Below are 24,235 nucleotides of genomic sequence, written 5' to 3'. Positions count from 1 at the left end.
TTCTGTAACTTCTTAGTTGCGGAAAACCCAAGTGAATGATTTATCAGCGTCGCGCCCGCGTGTATTAATTAAACCAAATAAATTACACCGCCGAGTGGGTTGTCAGCGAGGATGCTAGGAGAACATTTATAACAACGTTCTGACAGTCCTATTGTGTTTTTACCCCTTTCATGTTCGAAGTCCTCCTCCATTCTTTAGACGGAAAACAAAGTTTTGTGGGGAAAAAGAATAAGGAAGAGAATGAAAAGAAAAATGATGAAGATGGAGATGAAATGATTCGACGCAGAAATTGCCTTCCTTTGGCGTGTGAACCGGGACATTTGACATCACCGCTTTGTAGAAAAAGATGGCAATTAGCTATCGACGCTAATACCATGAAACACCTGGTCTTGTTTGTGATTTTGTGGGCGATTACAGATTAATACCTGTCTGTGATAACACTGGTCTACATATGAATTTTTTTTTTCTGCTGACTTAGATATTTTAACTGATTCTATATAATTTGAGATCGCTGATTCCAAATATGTAGTCAGAAAAACTGTATCACGTCACAATTTTTCACAAATCACATTTGAAAATTATCACAATATTATAAAACTGGGTTAAACTCCAACAATTTTCCATATAGATATCTGCACATAATGAAATTATAGGACTATACATAGGTGGCGTAGCTGATAACAGGTATTAAGTTGCATTGTTTCACAAGTCATATTTCAAAATTTTCAAAAAATTATATCCGGCTACATTCCAACAGCACTTGCAAAGAGAATGCGACGTAGTCAGATGTCCATGTAGAGTATCACATCACGTTGTTTAACAAACATACCTTTCTATTTTCTCAATAGGGAGTTCTTAATGAACAAAAAGTTTAGGCAATTCCGGCAAATTGATCAATTTGTTTCACGAGCGCATACAGTCAACACCTGATGCCTATACTTATGCTAAACTTAACATACACTACAGAATAGCACAACATGCATACCTACTTAGGCAAAAATTTTCGTTTCTTTGATTTTCTGGAGTAGTTGGCCTCAGGAACGTTACGCTGCAAGCACCAACAATAGTCGGCCATCATGTTTTCATTCTATCTCCCCTGATATCGGTGCTCCATGGTTTTTATGTCTTGGTGGAAGCGTTCGCCCTGTTCTCCACTTACGGCACCAAGATTGGACGGAAATACATCTAAGTGGCTGTGCAGGAAGTGAAGCTTGACACTCATATTTCCTGCTAACTTTTGAAACGTCACCAATAAATTTTCAACTAGAAGCTCGTAGTTCTGCGCCCTGAAGTTTCCAAGAAAGTTTGTAATGACATCAGAAAAGGCACACCATGCATCTTTCTCTGTGCGGTTCATTGTTTGTAAGAATTCTTCATCTTTCATTAGCATCCTTATCTGAGGACCATCAAATATACCTGCTTTTACTTTCTCATGCGTCAATGCAGGAAATTTTGCAGAAATGTATTTAAAGCAAGCCCCATTCTTATCCAGAGCTTTTACATACTGCTTCATCAATCCCAACTTAATGTGCAGTGGAGGAAGTAACACTTTCTTAGGATCAACAAGCAGCTTATTCTGGATGTTTTTCGCCCCGACTTCAAAGCTTTTCCTGGCAGGCCACAGTCTTCGTACCCAATGTTCGTTCCTTGCTCGACTGTCCCATAAACACAAAAAGCATGGATATTTCGTGAAACCTGCTTGTTGACCAAGTAACATTGAAATGACCTTGAGATCTCCGCACACAAGCTAACTGTCATTTGCATACTTTATCCTTCGAAGCAGTTCTTTCATTGTTTCGTAGCTTTCCTTCAAATGTACGGAGTGCCCAACAGGAATGGGTGCTCACTTATTACCATTATGCAGCAACACACACTTCAAACTCCTCTATCAATAAAAAGCCTCCATTCTTCTGCATTATACGTACATCCCATAGCTACAATTAGTTCCTTCACATCTGTACAATAGACAAGTTCTTCGTCCCTTTATAAATATCTTAATAGATGCCTCTCTCTGTCCCGATACATGAAGGTTGTTCCAGACGCTAACATATTTCTTTCCTTTAGTCTGCACAGGTCCTGCATACTTTATGAGGTGCCCAGGATTTATCTTGGTGACCCAATTTAATTCCGAAATATGCACTATATGCTTTCCTTACAAAGTCAGTAATATTTGTTCTTTGTTTTGGGGTTCACAATGTTAGAATAACTGATTGAAATAATATTCATTATAATATTCCATGTGGTGCCATCTTGTGACCTCTTTACGGACTACATTGTTTCATTGCTTTAAATATACATCCCTAATATTAGATAATTTTCTATTTTCCTCCGAAACCTGACGTGATAGAAAAAAACGGATTTCGGTTTTGGATTTACCACCCTCGAATTACTAAAGAACAACCATCAGCCTCCAGTCAGCAAAATGGACGTAGACCAGTGTAATAGATAACATACACATGCTCAACTCCGTGGCGGAGTTGTTAGCACAGCGCGCTACGGTGCGGAGGGTCTCGGGTACGAAACCAGGCCTACGCAGAGATGTTCTTTGAGTGTGTCCCTTAATCGATTTTAAGATATCACTCGATCATCATCGTCGCGATTATCCAAAAGTGGCTAATGAAATGAAACCAAATACACACATGGCCATTGGCGTTCTCAGGTTGGTTCAATTCAAGCCCTAGATAAAGTAAAATAAACTACTGTCTTAATCTCTTTCCAAGTATGACCTTACTTTTGTTATCTATTTTCTCCGTATTGATTTCTTATTTTTTTTTGTTTATCTTTCAGCATTTTTCCTGCAATCTTTCATTTCTTGCTCTGTCGTAATTTCTCCCCTCTCACTCCTTTCTTCGCACTTTCAACAGTTACCCTCCTTTCTTACAACCAACCACGTGACTGCCGCCATCAATTTCATCACCTCGTAATTACAAATATGCATTATACGTAGTTCAAAACAAATCTTCAGTTTTTGAACCCTCTTTGGAAAACTTCTTTCAAGAGTCCGTGAATAATGCACGACAACTATTGAAGGTCTACTGTATATGATTTCGGGTAATCTATGTACAGTCACGAGCTAAATTGGGATGCATTTTCCATGTAAAAAAAGGTGAGTAGGGGAATGAACTGAATTTCAATCTTTGAACATATGAAAAACTCAATATGCTGACCAGGGCAGAGATTTATTTTATTATAAAACAAACTAAACGTAACGTTTCAACCTTCTAGCAAGGTCTTCCTCAGACTCTGCACCAAGTACAATCAGTCAGAGAGAGAAATGCGATATTTAAACACACGAGAGAAAAAGGACATGACATAGAGTGGGATAAGGCTAAGCAAATAGGAAGGGAGAAGAGAATAATAGTGAGAAAATGGAAAGAGACCAAGGAAATAGAGAAGAAAGGTGAAGAAGACACAATGAACTAGAATGGGGGACTGAAGATAAACAAAGAATGGAAAGGACAAGAGAGAAAGAGGAGAGAAGAAGGAAGAAGAATGAAGAAAAAGGAAAAATAGTGTGAGATAAAGAGTCCAACCACATTCCAGATGAAAGAAAGAAAATGTTTAGCTAAATCCCTGTCAGGTGAAAGTACAGTTGACAAGGGAAGGCCATCTGCTGGAATGTTCCAGGAAAACAACTTTCTAATAGTCTGGAGGGGAGTAATTTTTGTGTATATATATCGTCCTGTTTTGTACCTTGTTACATTTGTACTTGGTGCAGAGTCTGAGGAGATCTTGCTAGAAGGTTGAAACGTTACGTTTAGTTTATGTTTTATAATAAATAAATTTCTGTCTTGGTCAGCATATTGAGTTTTTCATATCATGGAAACAAGGCTTAATGGTGTTATAATACGAACATATCCTTAGAGGCAGAAACCGACAGCCCACACCAAGTGGACATATTCCATGATGTGTCCGGATATAAGCTAATAGCAACGACAGAAAATCGCGTCTTCCTGTCATTTCTCTTTCGTTTATCTTGCTCAATCTATTTCGCATTTTGTAGTACTTAGTACAAAAACAAGTTCAGGTCAGCATTGAAATACCTTACAGAGCATCTCAACAGCAGATTATCAAACAATGTAAACTAAGAACTGGGAGATACAAAGTAGGAAACCGAAAGATAAGACCAGTACAAGTACAATCATTTGTATATGCTGACGACATTGCCCTGGTGGCTAGGAATAGAGAGGAGTTACAGAAGGCGGTAATTGAAGGGGCAAGTACAATAGAAGACGAAAGAATGAGCATGAACATAGATAAGAGTAAAGTGATGGTGGTGAAAAAAGAAAGAGAAGCTGCACCCCTAAATATACAGTGGAGAGAGAAGCAGCTGGAACAAGTAAACAGATACACATACCTAGGAACAATCATAACGTCAGATGGAAGAATGGATGAAGAAGTGAATAATAGGGTACAAAAAGCAAACAAGGGTACTATCAACTCAAAAACACTTTAATTGGCAAACAGGAAATAAGTGAACAAACGAAGATGATGATTTACAAGACAATCTACATTCCCACATAGCTGTATGGAACAGAGAGCTTAACATTATTACCAAAACAGAATAGCAGATTTCAAGCAACAGAGATGAGATACCTACGAAAAGTAGTAGCAAAGACTAGAAGAGATAGGATTAGAAATACCACCATTAGAGACCAGTTACAGCAAAAACCACTATTGGAAACAATAGAGAGAAAGGCACTGCAATGGTTTGGACATGTTACGAGAATGGAGGAGGATCGCAAGCCTAGACAGGTGCTGGAGGCCAGACCAGAAGGCAAGAGGGGAAGAGGACGACCAAGAGTTCAATGGGAAGAGTATGTGGAAAAGATAGGAAAGAAGAAAGGGAAAACAATGACGGAAGTCCGAAAACTAGCCTTGGACCGAAAAGTGTACAGGAAGTGGATGGTACAGGAAATGGATGATGGAACCCGACTCTTAATGGGAGAAGGGGGTGGAAAAGAAGAAGCAGCATCTCAACGAAGCGTGCTTTGTCGAAATATTCATCTCTGAGCTTTCCTGTCTTTTGTGATATACTTTACGAATCGTAACGGATATCCTTGCACGGTATGGAACCCGTCAATACGTGTATGGTGTTGATTGCGTGACTACAAGGATTAGAGCGTGATATTCAAGTCACTTATGCCCACGGCCGTACACAATATTGTTCTCAACGGGTCTTGGAAGCCTTGGAAACAAGTAAATGCTCATCTAAAAATTGACATAATTATAATATTAAGATTACAGCGCATGCTCGCACTTACCTTGAGGACGAATATCTCTCCGGTTGTTTTGTTGATGTCGAATTTGCTGTTTGTTGGGTTGTCGGGGTCAATACCTTGACCCGTCAAGAAGTAGACGATGTTCTGAGGCCGATCTTTGTCACCGTCGGTAGCTTGTACCTATGCGGAAAGTACATCCATTAGTACAAAAAACACAATGAATGGTTATTCAAATTTGGAATCTTCATATGTTTCTCACGTAGTCTAAAATAAGATATCAGAAAAAGTATTTTATTTCTTTACAAGATATTCATTGTATTTCTAGTTTGTTGCAAATCTTTACTGATATGTAAAATCTTACTTACAATTCTGTAACAGTACCACCTGGTACACGAAATTTGATGATATTAGCAACTGAGGCACAATGCTGGATAAACTAGGATCCTGAAACCTATATACATATTATAAATTGCCCACAAATAATTAATATTATTTAACATCCTCAACTGAAGCGAAAATAACTTTGTTCCAGTGGTACTACTCATAACAAAGGCATCAGAAAACATTATGCATTTATATAAAATAACACCATGTTTCTTATATTGTGTAGTTTCAAAATTTAATCTCCCTTTAAACTATCATGCGCAAAAACAACAAGAATAATTTAGTTAAAAAAATGATCCTGTCATGTCAAAAATTTAAACATTACATGCTACGATAAATTTTCATTCGTAATTTAATGAAATATACTTATCCATGATGCAAAATAATGGCATTGTACGATGTTGCCATATTAGTTAAGCAAAATGCACACACTACTAACGGCATCACATGCATAATGAATAACAAATGTAATAATACAAACCTTAGAAGTGAAAAACAATGATTACACATATAATAATGCAAACATTAATAACACAAAATTACAACCACAGGCAAACTTAATCTCTCTGATCTGATAATTACGAAGTATTTTAAGTAATTGAAACAAGACTACGATTTTTGCACATTTGCAAAAGAGAATAATGCATCTGTAATAAATTTGATACAAAAAAAAGAACATTTTTATTTAAAAGCAATTAGTCATGTTATCCACTAGTAATATCTTTGATACCTCAGAAATTGCTATTGTAAGCAACCACTGCTTCACGCTAAGATTTCTATTGAAAATTACAAAACAGTTCATTATACGAAAACAGTATCATGCGGAAACATACATCTCGCTACAGAGAAGCACGGGGAAACTGTCACGTTTAAAACTTTAAATTTTTGAATGGCTACAACGCGCTTGGTACATAACAATGATCTGCGAGATGTTAACAAATTCCCCGAAAAGTTTTGTCAAACTTTATTAAATCAGCTTCGTTTGGAGAAAATTGGTAAGTTTTTCCTTATACTTAAAGCAGACCGAGAGAAAGTAATTTAAATCAGATGAATAACTGGAACATTTTAGTCACGAGTTTAAACCAGATGGACGAAAAGACCCTACATTTCCCCGCGCGTTTAGATCAGATGGATGAGAACAGCCTACATTTCCCCACTTGTTAAGACCCATTAGATGAGAAATTCCTACATTTCACAACGTGTTAAAACTCAATGGATGAGAAGTAGGGGACACCGGGGCACATTGTCACAAGGGGCACATTGTCACAGTAGCAATTCTGAGAAAAGCCTAAACGTCAGCGAGCTGGTGCTGCTTTCTGTTTTACCTACTAGATATCACTTCCAACTGTACTCGTTTAGAGGTGCGCGGGAAAGACGTGGCTGAGTCAGTTGAGCTTTGTCTGTTTTCAGTGCTTCAGTGTAAATTTTTTGAGTCCTGGAATTTTCCTACTGTGTGTTCGTGAAAGCGTGAACGGTAAGTATTTTCGTGTGTGTTATGTAGGTTAGAAATAGAGCTTCATAATGTGGTACTCTGAATGCGCTTAATCTTATTGCTTGGTACAGATATTTTTAAAAAAGAGGAACTACGACGCGTGGGGCAAGTTGTCACAAATAAGACGGGGCATGTTGTCACTGTGACAATGTGCCCCACTGTGTGTTAGTCATGATACAAGTGGTGTATTCCTCTTTTAATAAGTGGTGCTGTTGCTTCGCAGATGGTGAGAACATACAAGAAAAAGACTGAGAGGAATGGGAGACCTACTGGCTGCAGCAATAGCCGTGAAAAGAAACGACAACACCGTATCAATACGTAAAGCTGCCAAACAATTTCATGTCCACTACAGAACATTGACGAGATTTTGTGCACGTGTTACAGATGGTGAACTACAGTCCGGGCAATGCTCATTCACATTGGGTTACTCAACATGTAACTGAGTATTTGCGGAACATGAGGAAGACTTACTAGTATCATGCCTAAAACAAGCTTCGGTCATATATATAGGAATATTTTTGAAATTTATTAACTCTAAAATCACAAGAAAGTTGAATGCCACCGGCAAATTTCGTGTGTTGGAAGTGTAGGCCCTATCTGTTGCAAATGTTCTTACTGAAACAGTTTTCTGTAACCTTTAAGTTTGTAGTTTTGATTCATTAGCTACTCTGTAAGCTAATGTTGTTTTCATGAAAGTTCTGGTTTACCTACAAAGATTGATGTAACAATATATGTATCTTTTGGGATGAAGAAAATATACAGGCCCACCTACTTTATTTCCTGTATAACTAGCATAATTTACTTTTTAATTTAATTAGCTTCTAAGTCTCTTTTACATGCTAAGTATTTAGTGCTAGTAACATTTCCAGTCTTTTTCTAGGAGTTGCATTAATAATATATACCTATTTAATGAAACTGCCACTAGAATAGCATGTGACAACTTGCCCCAGATATTGTGACGACTTACCCCGCATATGGGGTAAATTGTCACAACTGTAAAGGTAAAAGTAAAGTGTTCCCCTGTGCATAGCACCACGCCATGAAGGCGTATAGGGGGTGTGGGGGTAACGCCCCACACTTTCTTGATCCGGTCGTGAGTAGGGGTGATGTGATCAGCACCACGCCCCTGACCGCCTTTACCCCCCAGGGTTTCCCCCAGGTACCCATGTTATTCGACGCTGGGTGGGCGCCGGGGCCGCTTCCAACCGTTAGAAAAGTTCCCGGATTTGAACCGGCCGGGGATCGAACCCGGGACCTTGAGCATGGTAGTCAGACGCGTTACCGACTGAGCCACCGTTGTCACAACTGTAGTGATCATAAAGAAGAGTTATTAAGTAAAGTTCAGGATGAGTTACATTGTACAGAGGAACATATGTTGCGCACAAGATAACTAAGTAATTGCACGTAAAAAATTATAATTTTCGGCCTTACGTGAGAGCCACAAAAAAATAAAATGTGAAAATTGTGACAAAGTGCCCCGGTCTCCTCTACACGTGTTTAAACATCATGTATTTTCCGAGAAGAATTGAAGGCTAAACAAGTATACCAATCTTTTAACAATTCCCATAATTTTCACGTACTTAAATAACACACACACACACACACACACAAAACATTAAAGATTTGTAGTACGAAGTAGGTTTGATTCCAGCAACATACCTGAGGCGTTACCTTACTTGGATGCAGAATTTCATAAACCTGCAATAACCGAGAAATCTCCTGGATGCTGAACATCTTAAGTTCACAATTAGCTTTCTCACTGAGACTACATACACACACTAAACAAACAAGCTAAGGTGAAAATTTCTGCCGTTTACTGTGCAAAAGTAAGTTCTTTTACTGACACAAATATCCCTCCACCAAGGAAACAGCTACGTGTAGCGCAGAAAAGCATTACCTTCAGCAATGGGTAAGGGTACGGTCCTCGAAATTCCTCCTCAAAAAGCGTGGAATACACAGTTCTATTAAACACAGGCGGAAGATCATTGACGTCATTGACATGAATAACCACAGTGGTTTGGTTTTCATTTAGGCTGTCAGAGGCTACCAGAGTAAGTTCGTACTGAACATGAAAGAATTAGGAGAAAAGAAGCAATGTAATACATGCACAACAAAAACAAATCAGGCACGTTAACAAGAAAACAACAACATGCGCATGCTCAGTACAAATTATACAAAAAAAATCCTGCAATAAAATATTGGCGTGTTCTGAAAGTTCCTGGAACTTGCGACAAACATGCAGGTGCAATAATCCAATCCTTAAAAGAAAAAAAAATGAAGATTCGTTGTAGCAAAAAACACCTTTAAAACTCGTTTTGGAAGATTTCTGTCGTCTTCCTCTGTGATCTGGGTCCTGTATGTGGGTCGTTCGAAAACTGGAGGGTTGTCGTTGACATCCTTAACGTGGATCACCACCTTCGTATGGTTCTCCTTTAGGTTATCTGATGCGGCCAAAATGAGCTCATACTATAGATGAAGGAAGTCGATTTAATAAGAAAGATATTAACGACAATAAGTTAGAAATACTCCACGACACATGATCATTGAATAGGGAAACACTTGAGAACAAGCACAAAAATATCACATGAAGGGTCGGGAAGAAAACAACAACAGGTTTAAGTCAATTTTCCGTCCAAAGCTATGCTGGACTTTGCACGTTTTCCTTAGTTTCATACAAAGTATATGTAACTTTTCATTTCCATGTACAGTAACGTTTTGCAATTTAATTTCACTTTTCTTGAGTCTGACGAGCGTTGACTTAACATGTTGTGCCCCTCTGACCCTTCATGTACACTTGTATGTAAAAATAATTGAATACTTAGCTGGAAACGAGTAACTCGTAAACAGTTTGAAAGCAATCAACGAAAACTATCCTCAGTTCTTCACCCTGTATCCCTTGCTGGTATATGACAATATTCATGTATATCGTAGCGTTCTACCCTGTAGAATGGGGGATCGAACCAATGGGGAAGTTGCTCATTCCCCAAATAAGAGCACTTGCAAGCTGCTAGCATACGTAATTAAAAGACAATAGATGTTTTGTCCCAACCCTTCTGACTGAGAATGGCAGGTTACAGGAATAACTTACCCCGTTCGGTGCGAGTACCCTCTATACCAGCAGTCTTACTCCTCTTAGCAATGACCAACAAATACCCTTTTCATCTCGATCCTTCTAGTTTTGTATCTTCTAACTCACCTTCATTTACCTTCCCCTTAAGGTCGACGCCCCGCCGCTTGCTGTCAAAACCTCTCTCCTCGACAAAATCGAGATGCAAGTTCAGACAAGTCTTGGCATGATTCTACCCGCACCGCTGGGTATGTTAGGATATTGTAAGCAAATACACATGAATATTGACATATCCCAGGAAGAGAAGCAGAGTTAAGGCAGTTTTCGTTGATTACATCCAAACCATATTTTCCGAGTTACGTCATTCTTCCACCTACCCCTTCAATTCTTCGTGTGAGAACCAGACGACTAACTCCAATTTATCAAATTTACAGGAGAGAGGAAATAACGTATTCTTAGGAATGTGTCCGACTAAAAAAAGTCAGTAAATTGGATACGTGACTCCGCCTTACCGCTAAGGATTAGAAGTGAAGATACGTGGATCTGACTGCAAACAGAGCTCTCCAGAGGAGTATTAAAGAAAATCGAAAAGGGCATTTTTTTTGGAGTCACATTCCTCTGGTTCACAAACGACGAATTCTTGAAACAAACGAGAAAGTTAAGTCGTGGTAATACACAACAATACAAACAAAATAAATACATTGATTATATTAACCATTAAGAATAAAATCAATCACAACTCCATAAGGAACTAATATGATATATTATTTAAAGTTGCAAAAAAAAACAGCATTATAATGCACTTTCAGGTTAAATATTACATCTAAACTTCATTGGAGCATTCAGTTTTCAGAATAATTAGGCTACACACTGGGATGTATTATTGAATTAGAAACAGATTTATCACTGAAATTAGTAATAATACAATACCTACATAACCCAATTCAAGATGTACAGAGGAAATAGATTTAAGCTAGAATAAAACTTTATAAATTAAAAAGAGAGGTACAATTTATTATTATGGGATTATACATTTCAAAACAGGCCTCGCGCACAAGTGAAAAATGTTACAAGATAGTGATCTGCGCATTAAGTACCTGACAACAAATATGTGTTTGTGTATATTGTTGTACCTTGTTGTTCAATTCTTACAAACTTAACTCCCTTCCCCTCCCTCCCTCCTCTTCTTCTTCTTACCATTCCTTTTCCCTACCGCATTGCGCGTTTGTCTGAGGGACTTTTTGGCGACAGGGTTGTTTCACAAGGACTATGGCCCGCCAGATCAGAATATCACCGCAGAAGTACTCTATAAGGTTGCTAGGAATATGGCGAACCGTCTGGACATGTGTATTCTGCAAGAAGAACGTCATTTCCAACATTTGTTGTAAGGTACAGATCACTATATATTGTAACATTTCTCAAATTTGTGTTCGGGGCCGGTTTTAAAATGTACGCACTGTATTAAATTAGATTAAAATTACAAACAATAGCACGAAAATATTGTACAGTCGACAGCATATTCATTCACGATTCGCTCAGTTTTTCGCGTTGGAAAGTCGAAGAATAGAACAACCTCTTCTATAGCATAAGTGCAAGTTAAAACATATAAGAAGGAACTAATATACTGATGGGCTATTTGCCTATTATTACTACGTCATATTGAAACTAACTACAAGTGCGTTAATATTAATTTGTAATCAAGTTTAATACAGTTCCATCTTGCACAAACGAAAACTTTCATTTCTTTCCTAAACGAGAAGTATGAGTTGCTCAAAGAGCTTAGACAATGCAAGAAATTCAACTATTTCAACTTGAAAGCAATGCAAAACAAACCGAGATGCACCATCTAAGGAATTGCAACAATTTCTGCTTTCATATAACTTTGGAAACTGTGCAGTTCCTCGATAGCTATACCCCGTCTCAGCTAACTGTGGAGCAAAACCGCGCACAGCATCAGAGAAGCGAAGCAAATCGAGTGGCCAGAGCGAACCAGTACACGCTGCTGGGAAGGCTGGTAACTGCAGTCGCTTCCCCCCTCCACGCAATCCCGTTCCCTCTCACGTGTTCATTGGTGGAGCGGTGTCGCGTCACAACTTGCGCAGAGACTTGTTCTCGTTTGCCTGCTCCACAGTTAGCTGGGATAGAGTATAGGTTATTATTTCAAATAACTAGAAATAATCTCGTCTCCCCTCAGCCAGACAAATAAAAAAAATAACTAGTCTAATTAGAGATTATCTATTGATACTGCAAAAAGGAAAACGTCCTAATGAACAGAGAGAGAGAGAGAGAGAGAGAGAGAGAGTAATAATGAATCAGGGAGAAAGGTATCAGGCATTCTGTTTGTATACTACCTCCCAAAGCAACGTTAATGAGATAATTCGCTCAAAAAACACAATAAAGTGGAATATCATTATTTTCTCTAAAACTGCAAGTTAAGTTAGTTTAATTAAAAAGTTCCTTTGAAGAATCTTCGAACTTTCAGACGAATACCTCTTCAAAAGAAGTTTTTAATTGAAGAAGTGGAAGGGGACAAAAAACATCAAAGACGAGAAGGAGACGGAATTTAATGCGAAAAAAAACCAGATATGGTAAGAGAAAAAGTTATTTATTTTTCTAGGTTAATATTTGCAACTCAAAGCCAATCAAAACCCTACTGTCTTCAGAACCAGGGCAAACACTGGTTTTTATAGTATACAGGGTTATTCAAAATGATTCATTCGATTCCAAATTACGGTATGAACCTTTTGTGTTTATGAAAATACAGCGATCATATGCACGCAGAACAAAGTAAACACTCCAGAATTTTGTTTACATGCCTGTAAACTGTAGAATCAACATCGATTTAGAGTTGTAATGGAGTTAAAAACTAACTTCTCTGTGAAATAATAAGTGGTGCTCAAATATAACGTTGCTGTAAATGTCAAGTTTTATTAAACGCAAATGAATCTATAGGTTGGAATACTGAATAATGGCCGTTTAGTTGTGTTCGCTCTTTCATCAAATTAATTCATCATCAATCCTCTTCGTCGCGACTACCCTACAATCTGATTCGGGAATCTGTGGAGCAATGCGGCACATAACGGTAGAAAAAGCGAGTAGGTAGAGCAAAGCAGTGGGCGCTGCTGGAAATGGCTGGTAGCTGGACTCAATTCCCCTCAGCCGTTCATTGGCTGAGGCCTTACGAATCACTACTAGCGCAGAGACTTGATACCAGGTAAATTCTCATACATTCTAAGCAGGGACAAGAGGGAATCACGCACAATGCGCATCCTTACAGAGAGGCAACCCGCATTACAGTACATCATTTATTGTACGCCAACTGTACGTTCAACAATGCCAGGGATTCAGCTGGTTATTTAAAGCTGGAGAGGCCATCTGGAACTTTTCGCTTCCAGTTTGTGCAGCTGCGGGTCCGACCAGAACGCAAAACGATCCTGGAACAACGGTCCACCGAGCCCAACAGTGCCACGCTGGAGACTCCAGGGATTTCTGGATAGAGAGCTCTGGATTGAAGCCACTCCGACCTCTTGATGTGCCCAATCCCGTGGAGACCTGTACCTAAATTACCGCGAATGTAACACATTTGTCACTGCCTGTCTCCAAACCTCCCTACGTACAATGTAGCCACACATTTAAAACGGGCTTGCGTCTCAAACGGGAGACAGTTCAGAGCGTGGTTATGAAATTAACACGGGGTGACTGGAAACAAGCTTCAAGTAAACTCAGGGGTACAAGTGGCTGGACCTCTTTATTTCCTTTCGGTGACTTGTCAACATAAGCATCGAGGACAATGGAAAAGAACGTGGGTAGAATTGCACGTGGTCTTAACTGAATGTACGAATCCAGAATTCTCATGGTGAGAGAAACAAAAGAAAACGTACGAGAATTGCCAAGCGTGCATGGTATGGAAATTAGAGAGCTTACAAAATCATGACAAAGAGTCAGTGGGTACAGTGTACTTTTTTCTTGAGCAAGGGAACTTTCAAGAAGTAGATATAAATAGCGTTGGGGTCTGACATACCATCTAATATTTAAGAAAGCCAGCAAAGCAGTCTTTAAAAATTAATCCTCTTCCCCCCCCAAAAAAAACAGTTGTTACATTGCCAATTCTATAAAAATCACATCATTTTTCTAGAGCATTCAAATCATTCTTTATCTGGCTTACTTTTACTGTTGTCTAGAGAGCTTCGTGGTGCCGTAAACCTATTTTCTATCACATATCTAGACAAGTGGAACACCAGGCCAGACGACGATTCACTAGAATGCTCTAAAAGGAATTATGAACAAATACAATTTTTATTATTTGGAATATACACTATCTACCAAAAAGTAATTGGGCAACTATGATGGTGGTTAATTTAGTATCTAATTCGAATCATTTAGTATCTTATTTGATTCGTGTGGCCTTCATGTTGTTCCTTGAGCAAGAGAACCACTTGTGAAAGTGATGGCGCGTAGTGCAAAGTTATCAGACTTTAATAAGGGCATAATTGTGGGCTGCCACCTCAGTGGGCTGTCTAGCAGGGCCATAGCCGCAAAGTTAAACAGGCCCAAATCAACAATAGCATTTGTGCTTCGTAAGTGGAAGGTGCATGGACATTGTGACAATGGTGAACGTTCCGGGCGTCCAAAAAAACTGACTAACAGAAATCGGAGAACCCTAAAACGTGAAATTGTTACGAACAGGACACAGCCGATGGCTACAATCAGACAGGACTTTATGGCAGCAACAGGGGCGTCAGTTTATATTGGAACATTGAAAACCGAGGCCCACCAACTCGGATATTCCTGAAGAGCAGCGGCCCATAAGCCGCATATCACCAAAGTGAATAAAGCTCAGCGTCTCAAGTGGTGTTTGGACCGTCTCAACTGGACACTGGAGTAGTGGAAAGCGGTTCTATGGAGTGATGAGTCGAGATTCACAATGTTTTGGTCTGATGGACGTGTATGGGTGTGGCGGTTACCCGGGGAACGGCTTCTGTCAGAGTGTATAGTGTCTGCCAGAAAATTTTGTGATGGTGAAGTAATGGTTAGGGGTTGTTTCTAGTACTACGTTGTGGGACCACTGGTGGTTGTTCGTGGTACAATGAACTCACAGGCATACTGTTCAATACTAGACAATGAAATGCTCCCAACCTTGTGGCGTTTTTACGGAATGGATCCCTGTTACTTCCAGGATGACAAAGCTAGGTACCATGTTTCGGAAGCTACTATGCAGTGGTATGCCATCAACAATGTTCACCGATTGGTCTGGCCTGCATAGAGTCCTCATCTCAATCCCATAGAACACCTTTGGGATGCATTGGACCGACGGGTGAGGTCTCGGGGAGATGCGGCCAAATTCCATTGTCCAACTGAGTGAGATATTGGAAGAGGAATGGCGACTTATTTCCATGGACATCTTCCACAAACTAGTCGAGAGCATGCCTGACAGGTGGCTGCTGTTATAGTACCAAGAGGTGGCTCCATGAGGTTCTAACAGGGTTCGCACCACCAAACAACAATTTTGTACAGGTGCCCAATTACTTTTTGGTAGATAGTGTAGTAGCCGTTTTATGAAATGAGTGTAATATTCGAAAACAACTTTCAAGGCGCAAGCCAAACGTCCAGAGCGGCCTTAAAGCTTATAGACTGTTTGTACTGGAATAGACAAAAGTTAATACCGAATGACGTATTAACATTTGAACCCACAACGTCCAACAAAGATATAGCACAATGTAGATAAAAGATTCAAGCAGGTCTTTTGTAGAGTGAAGGTCAAGAGAGATTTCGAACTATACCATAAAAGGTTCCCGCCTTGTACAGTTCGCGCCAGCAGATTGTCGTCTGCTGGAAAGCGTTGCCACCATCCACTAACAGGAGCGCTGTACATTGGTATCAATAGCTCGCCGTTTGAATAATTGGTTGCGGCATTTATGTAGAGGGGAGGTGTTTTTGCGAGTGTCCCCTTCATCAAATCATCATTCATCCTCATCTTCGCGATTAGCCAAAAGTGGCAGAAAAGCGAAGTAAAATAAACCATATCAATCAATCAACGGATGAAGCAGGTATTGCAGATGGCCAAAGAGAAAAGAGTTTGCCCTTTAAGGGCTGATGATATTATTTGCTTGCCCTTTTGAAGGACTTGTGTAGCAACGCCATCAGGTACTATAGTCTGTCCCAGCTAATTGTGGAGCGATGCTGCGCATAGCGTCAGGGTAACGAGGAGAATCGAGTGGTTAGAGCAAAGCAGTGCACGTTACTGGGAAGGCAGCTCCCCCACTCCGCGCAATTCCGTTCCTGACACGTGTTCAGTGGTCGAGCCATCTCGCGTCACTACTTACGCAGAGACTTGATTTCGTTTGCCTGTTCTACGATTAGCTGGGACAGAGTATATGTTTGCACAAAACACATGTTTGGTAACACCGCACACGGCAGAACTCTTAGTGGCGGCAACTGTACCAGGATATATCTTCTGGCCTATAGAAATAAGAATGCTTGATTAATCGATTTTGGCTAATCGCAAAGATGAAGATGATTCCAATCCGGGATAACTGGCGTCTTAATTACCCCAGAAAGTAAATGCTTTTAATAGTTAGTGCATAGGCTTTTAGAAGTCTTGTATAACAGCAAACATGGAAGGAAGTGCACACTGGCGAATCTTTGAGAGAAGCACAGCCCCCTCCCGATGAAGCACCTAAAGTTTCGTGTAAATGAGGCTCTCTACTTGTTAGTCCATCCAAGACGAAACCGTAACCTCCTGCATCCACGTGAGATTCGAGTCAAGAAACAAGGAAGCTCGCAAACCCATCCTTCAATATAACATGCTGGGAAGTGAAGAACGGTATATATTACACCGCATACCCCTTTCCAAAGGAGCCATGTTTGCGTAGAGGGGCCTACATTTCTGAAGATATTGCAGATTATGAGGCCCGCCATGCAAAAAGAAGCCTCGGAAGCTCTAAGAAAATGCAAACCCGCATGGCTTCCAGCCCTCTGCGAAGCTCAAACGTTGAGAAGCTGAGGGGGAGGGTACAAAGCAAGCGGCGCTAGACAGGATATCCGAAGGGAACGCTAGTATCTGCTGTTTACACCCGGCGAAACGAATACAATGGTCTATTTTTGTCCTCAAGAAAACATTGAACAAACGTATGCACAGAAAGAGGGGTTGAAAATAATCAAATTTGACAGCAGACGTGCTATACTCCTTCCCGAGCCTCTGAATACATACTCACATGTACAGGATGCAGCATAAGTGGCTACCACAAAAAGGCAAGATGCATACTGAGATAAAGTCTCATCAACTCAAGGATGCCACAAGCTTATCTGCAACTGTTACCTCCCTCTGGTGGCAGTTAATTGAGCGGGAATACGTTCACGTAGCAGCAGTCACATCGTTGCAATGCGAAATGCAATGCCAACATTGCAACGACTTATGCCGCACACTGTATAATGATTTAAATGTAAAAATGCTAACAATTTCATTGACATACAGTACGTGTCGCAGGCGCAAAAACACTGCGCATCTAGATAGGAAGAAGCTAATTTGTACACTCAACGGCAGGAAAATTGTCCATCACCATGCTTATTTGTTGTGTTCAAGCATTGAAAAAATAGCTCGAACAAGCAGAGAACGATTAAATAAATTCATCCGGAAAAAAAGGTCCCTGGACCGAATTGAAATACTTTACAGATAGAAAGGTTCTTTGCAGTCCAGAACCCATTTACGCTTGCTGATCTTCTTCCCTGGACCGGAATTGAATTTGTTTAAAATTACTAGACCTTTAACAACCCTACTTGTACGCAAAGCGCACTGGAGTCCCACATCAACACTCCCTTGAACTATAACTACTCGACATATCAACGATAAAAAAACTACTTTAAAGATTATTTTCAAAAAAGGTGTTGTTGCCGAGTATCGTGATTTGGATCTGCACTGGAAACTCGATTCTGATGGAGCCAGATCTGTTACAGATCTGTTTATATTTTTTATTATAATCGAATTATTTTGGAAAATCCAATAAATCTGAAAATTTAAATGTCTCTGACGCTAAAACCGAACCTGTTGATGGCTTCCTGACCTCCTACTTTGAATAACCAACTATATTTTTATGTTCCCACATTGGACACTGAAGGCACTTTTCATAAGAATTAAAATATACAGATCAACTACATTGGAAATAAACACGATATTGTTTAGTAAAATAATTCCTAAGCATCAAAGTTTAAACAAAATGCAATTTCCAACTTTTACATGTATAATATTTTTGCTTTAATACATCATAGGTTTCATACAGTTCTAACTTTTCCTCTATAAAACGTTAGTTATTATTAATCCGATAGATGTCCTAATAGCTCAAAAACAGCTGAACAGCATTTCCAAAATGGCAGAACGAGCTATTTGAAGTGCTATCGATCAGCATTACTAGTAATAAACCTAGCAGACATTTGTTTACTGGAGATATACGATAAGAAGTGCGTATACTGTAACTCCGGTACAATTTCTGCACGAAGTTCATGAACAATGGCAGAGTTTCTGTTATTTCCAAAAGTGATGTTGATGAAATATCAGTAATAATAAGGAACTTTTGAGGGTGTTCACCGGCTAATATATTATTAATTTCTTGTCTGTCAATTCCAAAGGGTTGCTAAAACACCTGGACTTTGAGAATAGGTCCGCTAAAAAAAAACTAAGTGGAGAATACACGGCGTTTGTTTCTCGTATGTATGTATGGGTTGGGGTAAGAAGTACAGCTATTTTAACTATTTTCCAAGTGAGAGATTCAGAGCACAAGTAGTGCAACTCCACTTTTCATGAAAATTGACTTACATGTATAACTTGGAAGTGTAATGTAACACCATTTCAGTGCTAGAAGTAAGTATCTCTTAAGTTTCAAATTATTGCTCATAGGGGCACCATTATATTTGTGATCTTATGGCTAAACATAGTACTAAGTTATCTAAATGTGACTTTTCTCAAAACTGTCTTGAATGAAGATACGCCACTTGTGCTCTGAAACCCTCAAATATTAATGCTAATGTTGTTAATTATGGATACTGTGCGCTTCTATGCAAAAAGCTCTGAATAACTTGTACGAACTTAAAATAAATTCCGCGAACTTCTGGATCATCCCTTGTGTTTTACATAGATCGACTTGTGACCCTCAAAATCGAAAAAAAAAGCCATGGCGTGCAAAACTTTCCAAGAGCAGTTTCACAGCTGCAGCGTGCGGACGACCGGACAGACAGACTTGCCCTTAACGACTTTACTTCGTGCGAGCAGCGAATAAAAATGCAAATTAAATGGCGATCGTTTTCGTTCATTTTTTTGCAACTTTAATGGGAGTGTAATTAGGGAACACTCGGATGAAATTCAGGTCACACAATTCCGCATAATTACTCACCCCCGTGACTTCTATTTTGCTTTTTTAGGGGGGTGAGGGGGTTAATTAACTACACGCAGGGGTACGTTAACTTACAGGGATTAAATTACTTATATTATGAACGACTACCTGGGAACACGTAAACGTAAGTAGGAACAATTAAAATTTCTTTCATGGAGAAAATGTGCGGTTGTTCTTCATTAAGAAAATAACTGCGAGGGCTGAATAAATATTCTCTTTACAAACGGATATTAGCGAGAACGTAATGTCTTCGTCTTGAGACAGGATGATAATAAATTATCTTTCTTAAGCACATTACCTCATTAATACCAAAACGTACAGAGGAAATAATTTTCTTTGGATGAATTGCTAGATACGTAATGAGTTTGGTTGAAATTACAAGCGGCGCAGGAGATGATAGAATGGAGGTTCTTCTTCTGGGCTTAGTCAACAATGTCTTCAAAGATTTTACCGCTCCCTTTCCTCTCTAATTCTCTGTCATTACTGTCCAACGCTACAGTAGAATCAAATAATAAAAAAAAGAAAAAAAAAGGTCTGACATGGTGCAACAAAAATGGTATTGTAAATAACGAATAAAAAATTCTCCGTCCAAATGGTTGTGAAAAATCAACCATTTTGGCAAATAGTGTAGGAAAACTATTTCTAAAAGATTTTCTCGTAAGTAATGTGACAGAGTAGCTAATATAATATATGAGTTGTGAGCTCGAATCATCTCCTCTACCCGTACCATCTCTGCGTACAGTCCTCGAGCATGGCCGCCATTTTTAAACTGAGCTGCGCATGCCCGCGTTTGCTATCTAGCGACTGCTAACTAATATCATAAAGATCGATTGTGCTGCCATCTAATGACACTTTTAGAAACTTCTTACTACTATTTTCAGCTATCCCACATCAGTTTGTGAACTATTTACTGATTTCCCCTCCTATTGATTGATTGATTGACTTGGTGATTTAAGTCCACTTAATCGGCTAATCGGGACTGGACCTACAGTTTGAAGTGGGATCCGAACCAATATGTGCCCCCACCGGTTTCCCCCTCGTATTAAAACATAACTTCCAGTGATAAGGTCTGATGAGACGGGGGGAGGGGGGTACACCCCAATCTCGCAACTCTCTCTTCATAGCATCTAGTGTTCCCCACGAGACGAGACTTTGGCCTGTCTCGTCTCGTGGAAGTCTCGTGAAAATGCTGTCTCGTCTCGAAAATATTCGTTTGTCTTATGACACATGGTCAATCTCGTCTCGTCTCGAATTTTTAAAAGCCTGTCCCGTCTCGTCCCGTGGGCAACACTAATAGCATGTCACTGACTCAGTTTATCGAGTTGCTAACTTGCGAAACAAGTTATAAATTATTGATTCATGTAACTCAATAATGCAAGCAAAGGCTATATATAATGTGGGTTTAGGCCATTTTCAATAATTCAAACTGTTCAACAGTTACACATTGACATTCAATGGTTCATTTAACTATGCATAAAAACCTTCCTAGAGTATACGTATACGTCGTGATTCAAAAAACTTCAAGAGTGCGAAAAACCATTACAATTTTCTCTCAGAATATAATGACATTTCATTTCATATTAACATCCTTTTCTCTATTTCTTCCTCTTCCCCTCTCTCTTTCCTTTTTCTACAAATTCCCTTTCTACTTCCCTGTTTTCTATCTTCCTGTTTCTCTACTCTTTCCCTCCTTTTTCTATCAGCTTCACAATTTATTCCTTTTCTCTCACTTTTAATTTTCTTACTCCGGTTATACTCTCTTTCTTGCTCCGTTTCTCAATTTTTTCCTCTTTCATTCTTGCCCAATTTCTCTCTCTCTTTCTCCCTTCCTTTCTCTTCCTCTGTTTTCCATCTTTCTCTTCCTTCCGTGCCTCAATTTTCTTCTCTCTCTCACCTCTCTTTTTGTTCCTTCCTCCTTTTTTTTTTGCTTGCTCTGTTTCTCTTTTTCTTCATCTTTCCCTCTCCCCTTTATTATTCTCTGTCTCTGCATTCCTTCCTCTGTTTCCTTCTTTCATTCTTATTCTGCGTCTGTAATTCTTCCTTCTTCAGGCAAATCAACAACTACATAAACGAAACACCAGCTTTCTTACGAGACAAAATAAAATATACACCAATTGCCATGCTAGCACAGCTTGTACGGATCTTCCACCTGAGTAACTTAAGCCCTCTACATCCAGGGAGAGCTCCTGTTTTTGAACAACGCTCATTGGATGCTGCAATCCAGGAGGAAAGTTCCATGTAATGCGTGGCTCAGCCAATTTACGCTAACGATTAGAGTCGTCGGTTGCATACACAGGCTAATTGGGGGCGTCGTTCAGGCTCCAAACACCGAATCAATGCAAACAGCATCCTGCAGGATCTCCCAGCAACGCCTTAGATCAGCTGTTGCAGATCGATAACTGTGGGAGCGGTTAAAGTGGGAACATTAACATCTTTTGTCGATTAGTCGATTTTCTCCTCTCGCTGTGGAGCTACCAGCGCTCTTGCCCTTCAAGGTAAACAGCGGTGGAACGTGTGTGTTTGCTACCACCGTAGATAACAGCATATGATACTGTTTGAAAAGATGCATATAGGGCGTAGCCTTAAAGAGTACTAAAATAGTTGCAAGATTCTGAACACTGATGCTCCATCTTTTTATCATAAGCGCCACGAGATAGTTATTAACCGACCTCCGTGGCAGAGTGGTTAGCACAGCTCGCAACAACGCCACGGGTCTCGGGTTCGAATCCCGGCTTGAGTATTGGTGTTTACTGCGAATGTCCATTCGTCAATTTCACAACGCATTATCATCGTCCCGATTAGCCAAAAGTGGAAGAAGAGCGACGTTCAATAACAAATAGCATACAGACAAAGAGACAGAAATATTTATGAACCCTAGTGTGTAGAATTAAACCGCCATTATTTTAGCAATTATGTTGCTTGAATCGTGAAAATATTTGACGGAAAACACTTCATGCATTCAAATCCAGGACCTTTTCATTTAATCTTTATTAAACGTCGCATTTCTGCCACTCTTGGCTAATGGCGACGATGTGGATGGATGATGATGCAGCTGATACAAGGACACTCGCAAAGAACGCCCAGGCCGGGATTTGAACCTGGGAACCCTAGCGTCGTAGCACGTTGCGCTAACCACTCCGCCACGGTGGGCGGCACGAAGACGTCTGGCGTGACAGCATGTTACGTTAACACTACACCACGATGGTTAGCCGAAATGTGAAATTAAGGATATATCTATTAAAAAATCTTCAAAAGCTCTACTTTTGATCTGCTAGTGTCTTTATTCACATTTAAATGAGATTTTTCTCAGATAGGCTAATCGGGACTGAATCTACTATGTTCTACACCCGAAACATGCCACGAAAGGAAGAAAAAAAAGATGTGAGAGTTGCACAGCAGCAACAATACAAAGGTAGAAGTGTGGAAATAACCGGGTATTATTTCCATTGGTCTCACTCTACAACATATATAGGGTGTTCCGTATAGGACGCCGAATTAAAAAAATAAATAAAAATAGGGAAAATATCATGAAAATAGTTACAAGCAGAAACATCTCCCATTTACGTATGAAAGACAATGTCAGGCATATGTCCACCCCTACTGAGTCTGCATGCATTTATACGCTCCACAAAATTATTGATAACCCTCTCGCAGATGTCTGTCCCGATGCCTTCAACCACCCGTATGATTTCCGCCTTCAGTTCCAAAAGGGTTCGTGGTTTGTTGGCGTACACCTGTGATTTCACAAACCCCCATAGAAGAAATCACAGGGTGTAAGATCACATGGCCTTGCTGGCCATTCCTAGTCACCGTGCAAAGAGATCACTCGTTGCGGGAATTTTTCATGGAGTTCCATATCGTAACCACAACAAACGAGTCAAAACAATTGAGGCTACATTAATCTGCATAACAACAGATATCAACATTGGTAAAAACAGGTTTGCCAACCTCGAGACAAAACAATAGCACTCGATTCAAATTCGGCGTCCTATACGGAACACCCTTATTTGAAACATTCTTTGTTTCCCATATAGATCACGGCCATATTGGCAATTATCCTTTAGATTTGAGGCAAAATATTCGTTAATCCTCAGTCCTTTGAAGCCGGTGCCAAGTTTGTACTTTACTGACAAGAGTTTGGATAGAGGAAACTCTCTAAATTCCTTTGCAGGAACCGAAGTAGTTACTAGACAATGCTAGTAACGAATCCATGAAGATGGCAACTGCGGTGTTCCCAGACACCCACAGTAACCAATGGCGGTATCAAGGCCCACTGAGCTGATGAGGTAGGAAGCGCTCTGGGGGGTTTCTCGTAACTTCTGCGTGACAAGGCGCTGTCGGTTAATTGCTTTGAACACAAAGGGACTTAATGGGACGAGGTTCCCTCGATGAGGGGAGGACGAAGTGAAAGACTTCCTACGGTACTTCTCAGAGATCAAGTTGTGATGACTCGCATCACCGTCGTGTAACAAAGCTGACCTGAAAGCAAAGGATAGGTGCTTCAAGGTGAAGAACCGCTTTTGAGTCTTACACGTACACAAAACTCCAACACGACACTCATATATTGTAGATCAGAAGCAGCAAGGAGTAATGTTTAACAACTTGTTCGAACACTCAAGGGTGAAGGTAATTAATTGAATCATGAAGGTGTAATACCTGTAGTTTTCCCCGCGAAAATTGCTTTCAT

General features: G+C 39.8%; 1 protein-coding gene across 10 annotated transcripts in view; it reads right to left on the bottom strand.

The window, feature by feature from the left end:
* CadN (neural cadherin) overlaps positions 1–24,235 on the bottom strand; it is a 1,297,121-nt gene that overhangs the window by 75,487 nt on the left and 1,197,399 nt on the right. For 7 of the 10 annotated variants that reach the window (XM_083139244.1, XM_083139245.1, XM_083139248.1 and 4 more), the window contains 2 exons: positions 9,400–9,564; positions 5,265–5,402 (listed from right to left, as the gene is read on the bottom strand). In XM_083139244.1, the coding sequence (XP_082995370.1) occupies positions 5,265–5,402; positions 9,400–9,564 (303 nt within the window). Of the gene's footprint in view, positions 1–5,264; positions 5,403–8,995; positions 9,161–9,399; positions 9,565–24,235 lie in introns of all 10 variants that reach the window. The other 3 variants (XM_083139247.1, XM_083139246.1, XM_083139250.1) reach the window with 1 other exon arrangement.

This window comes from Lepisma saccharinum, chromosome 17 (assembly GCF_977018435.1).
Source record: "Lepisma saccharinum chromosome 17, izLepSacc3.1, whole genome shotgun sequence".
Lineage (NCBI taxonomy): Eukaryota > Metazoa > Arthropoda > Insecta > Zygentoma > Lepismatidae > Lepisma > Lepisma saccharinum.
This window is presented reverse-complemented; position numbering and strand designations above follow the sequence as displayed.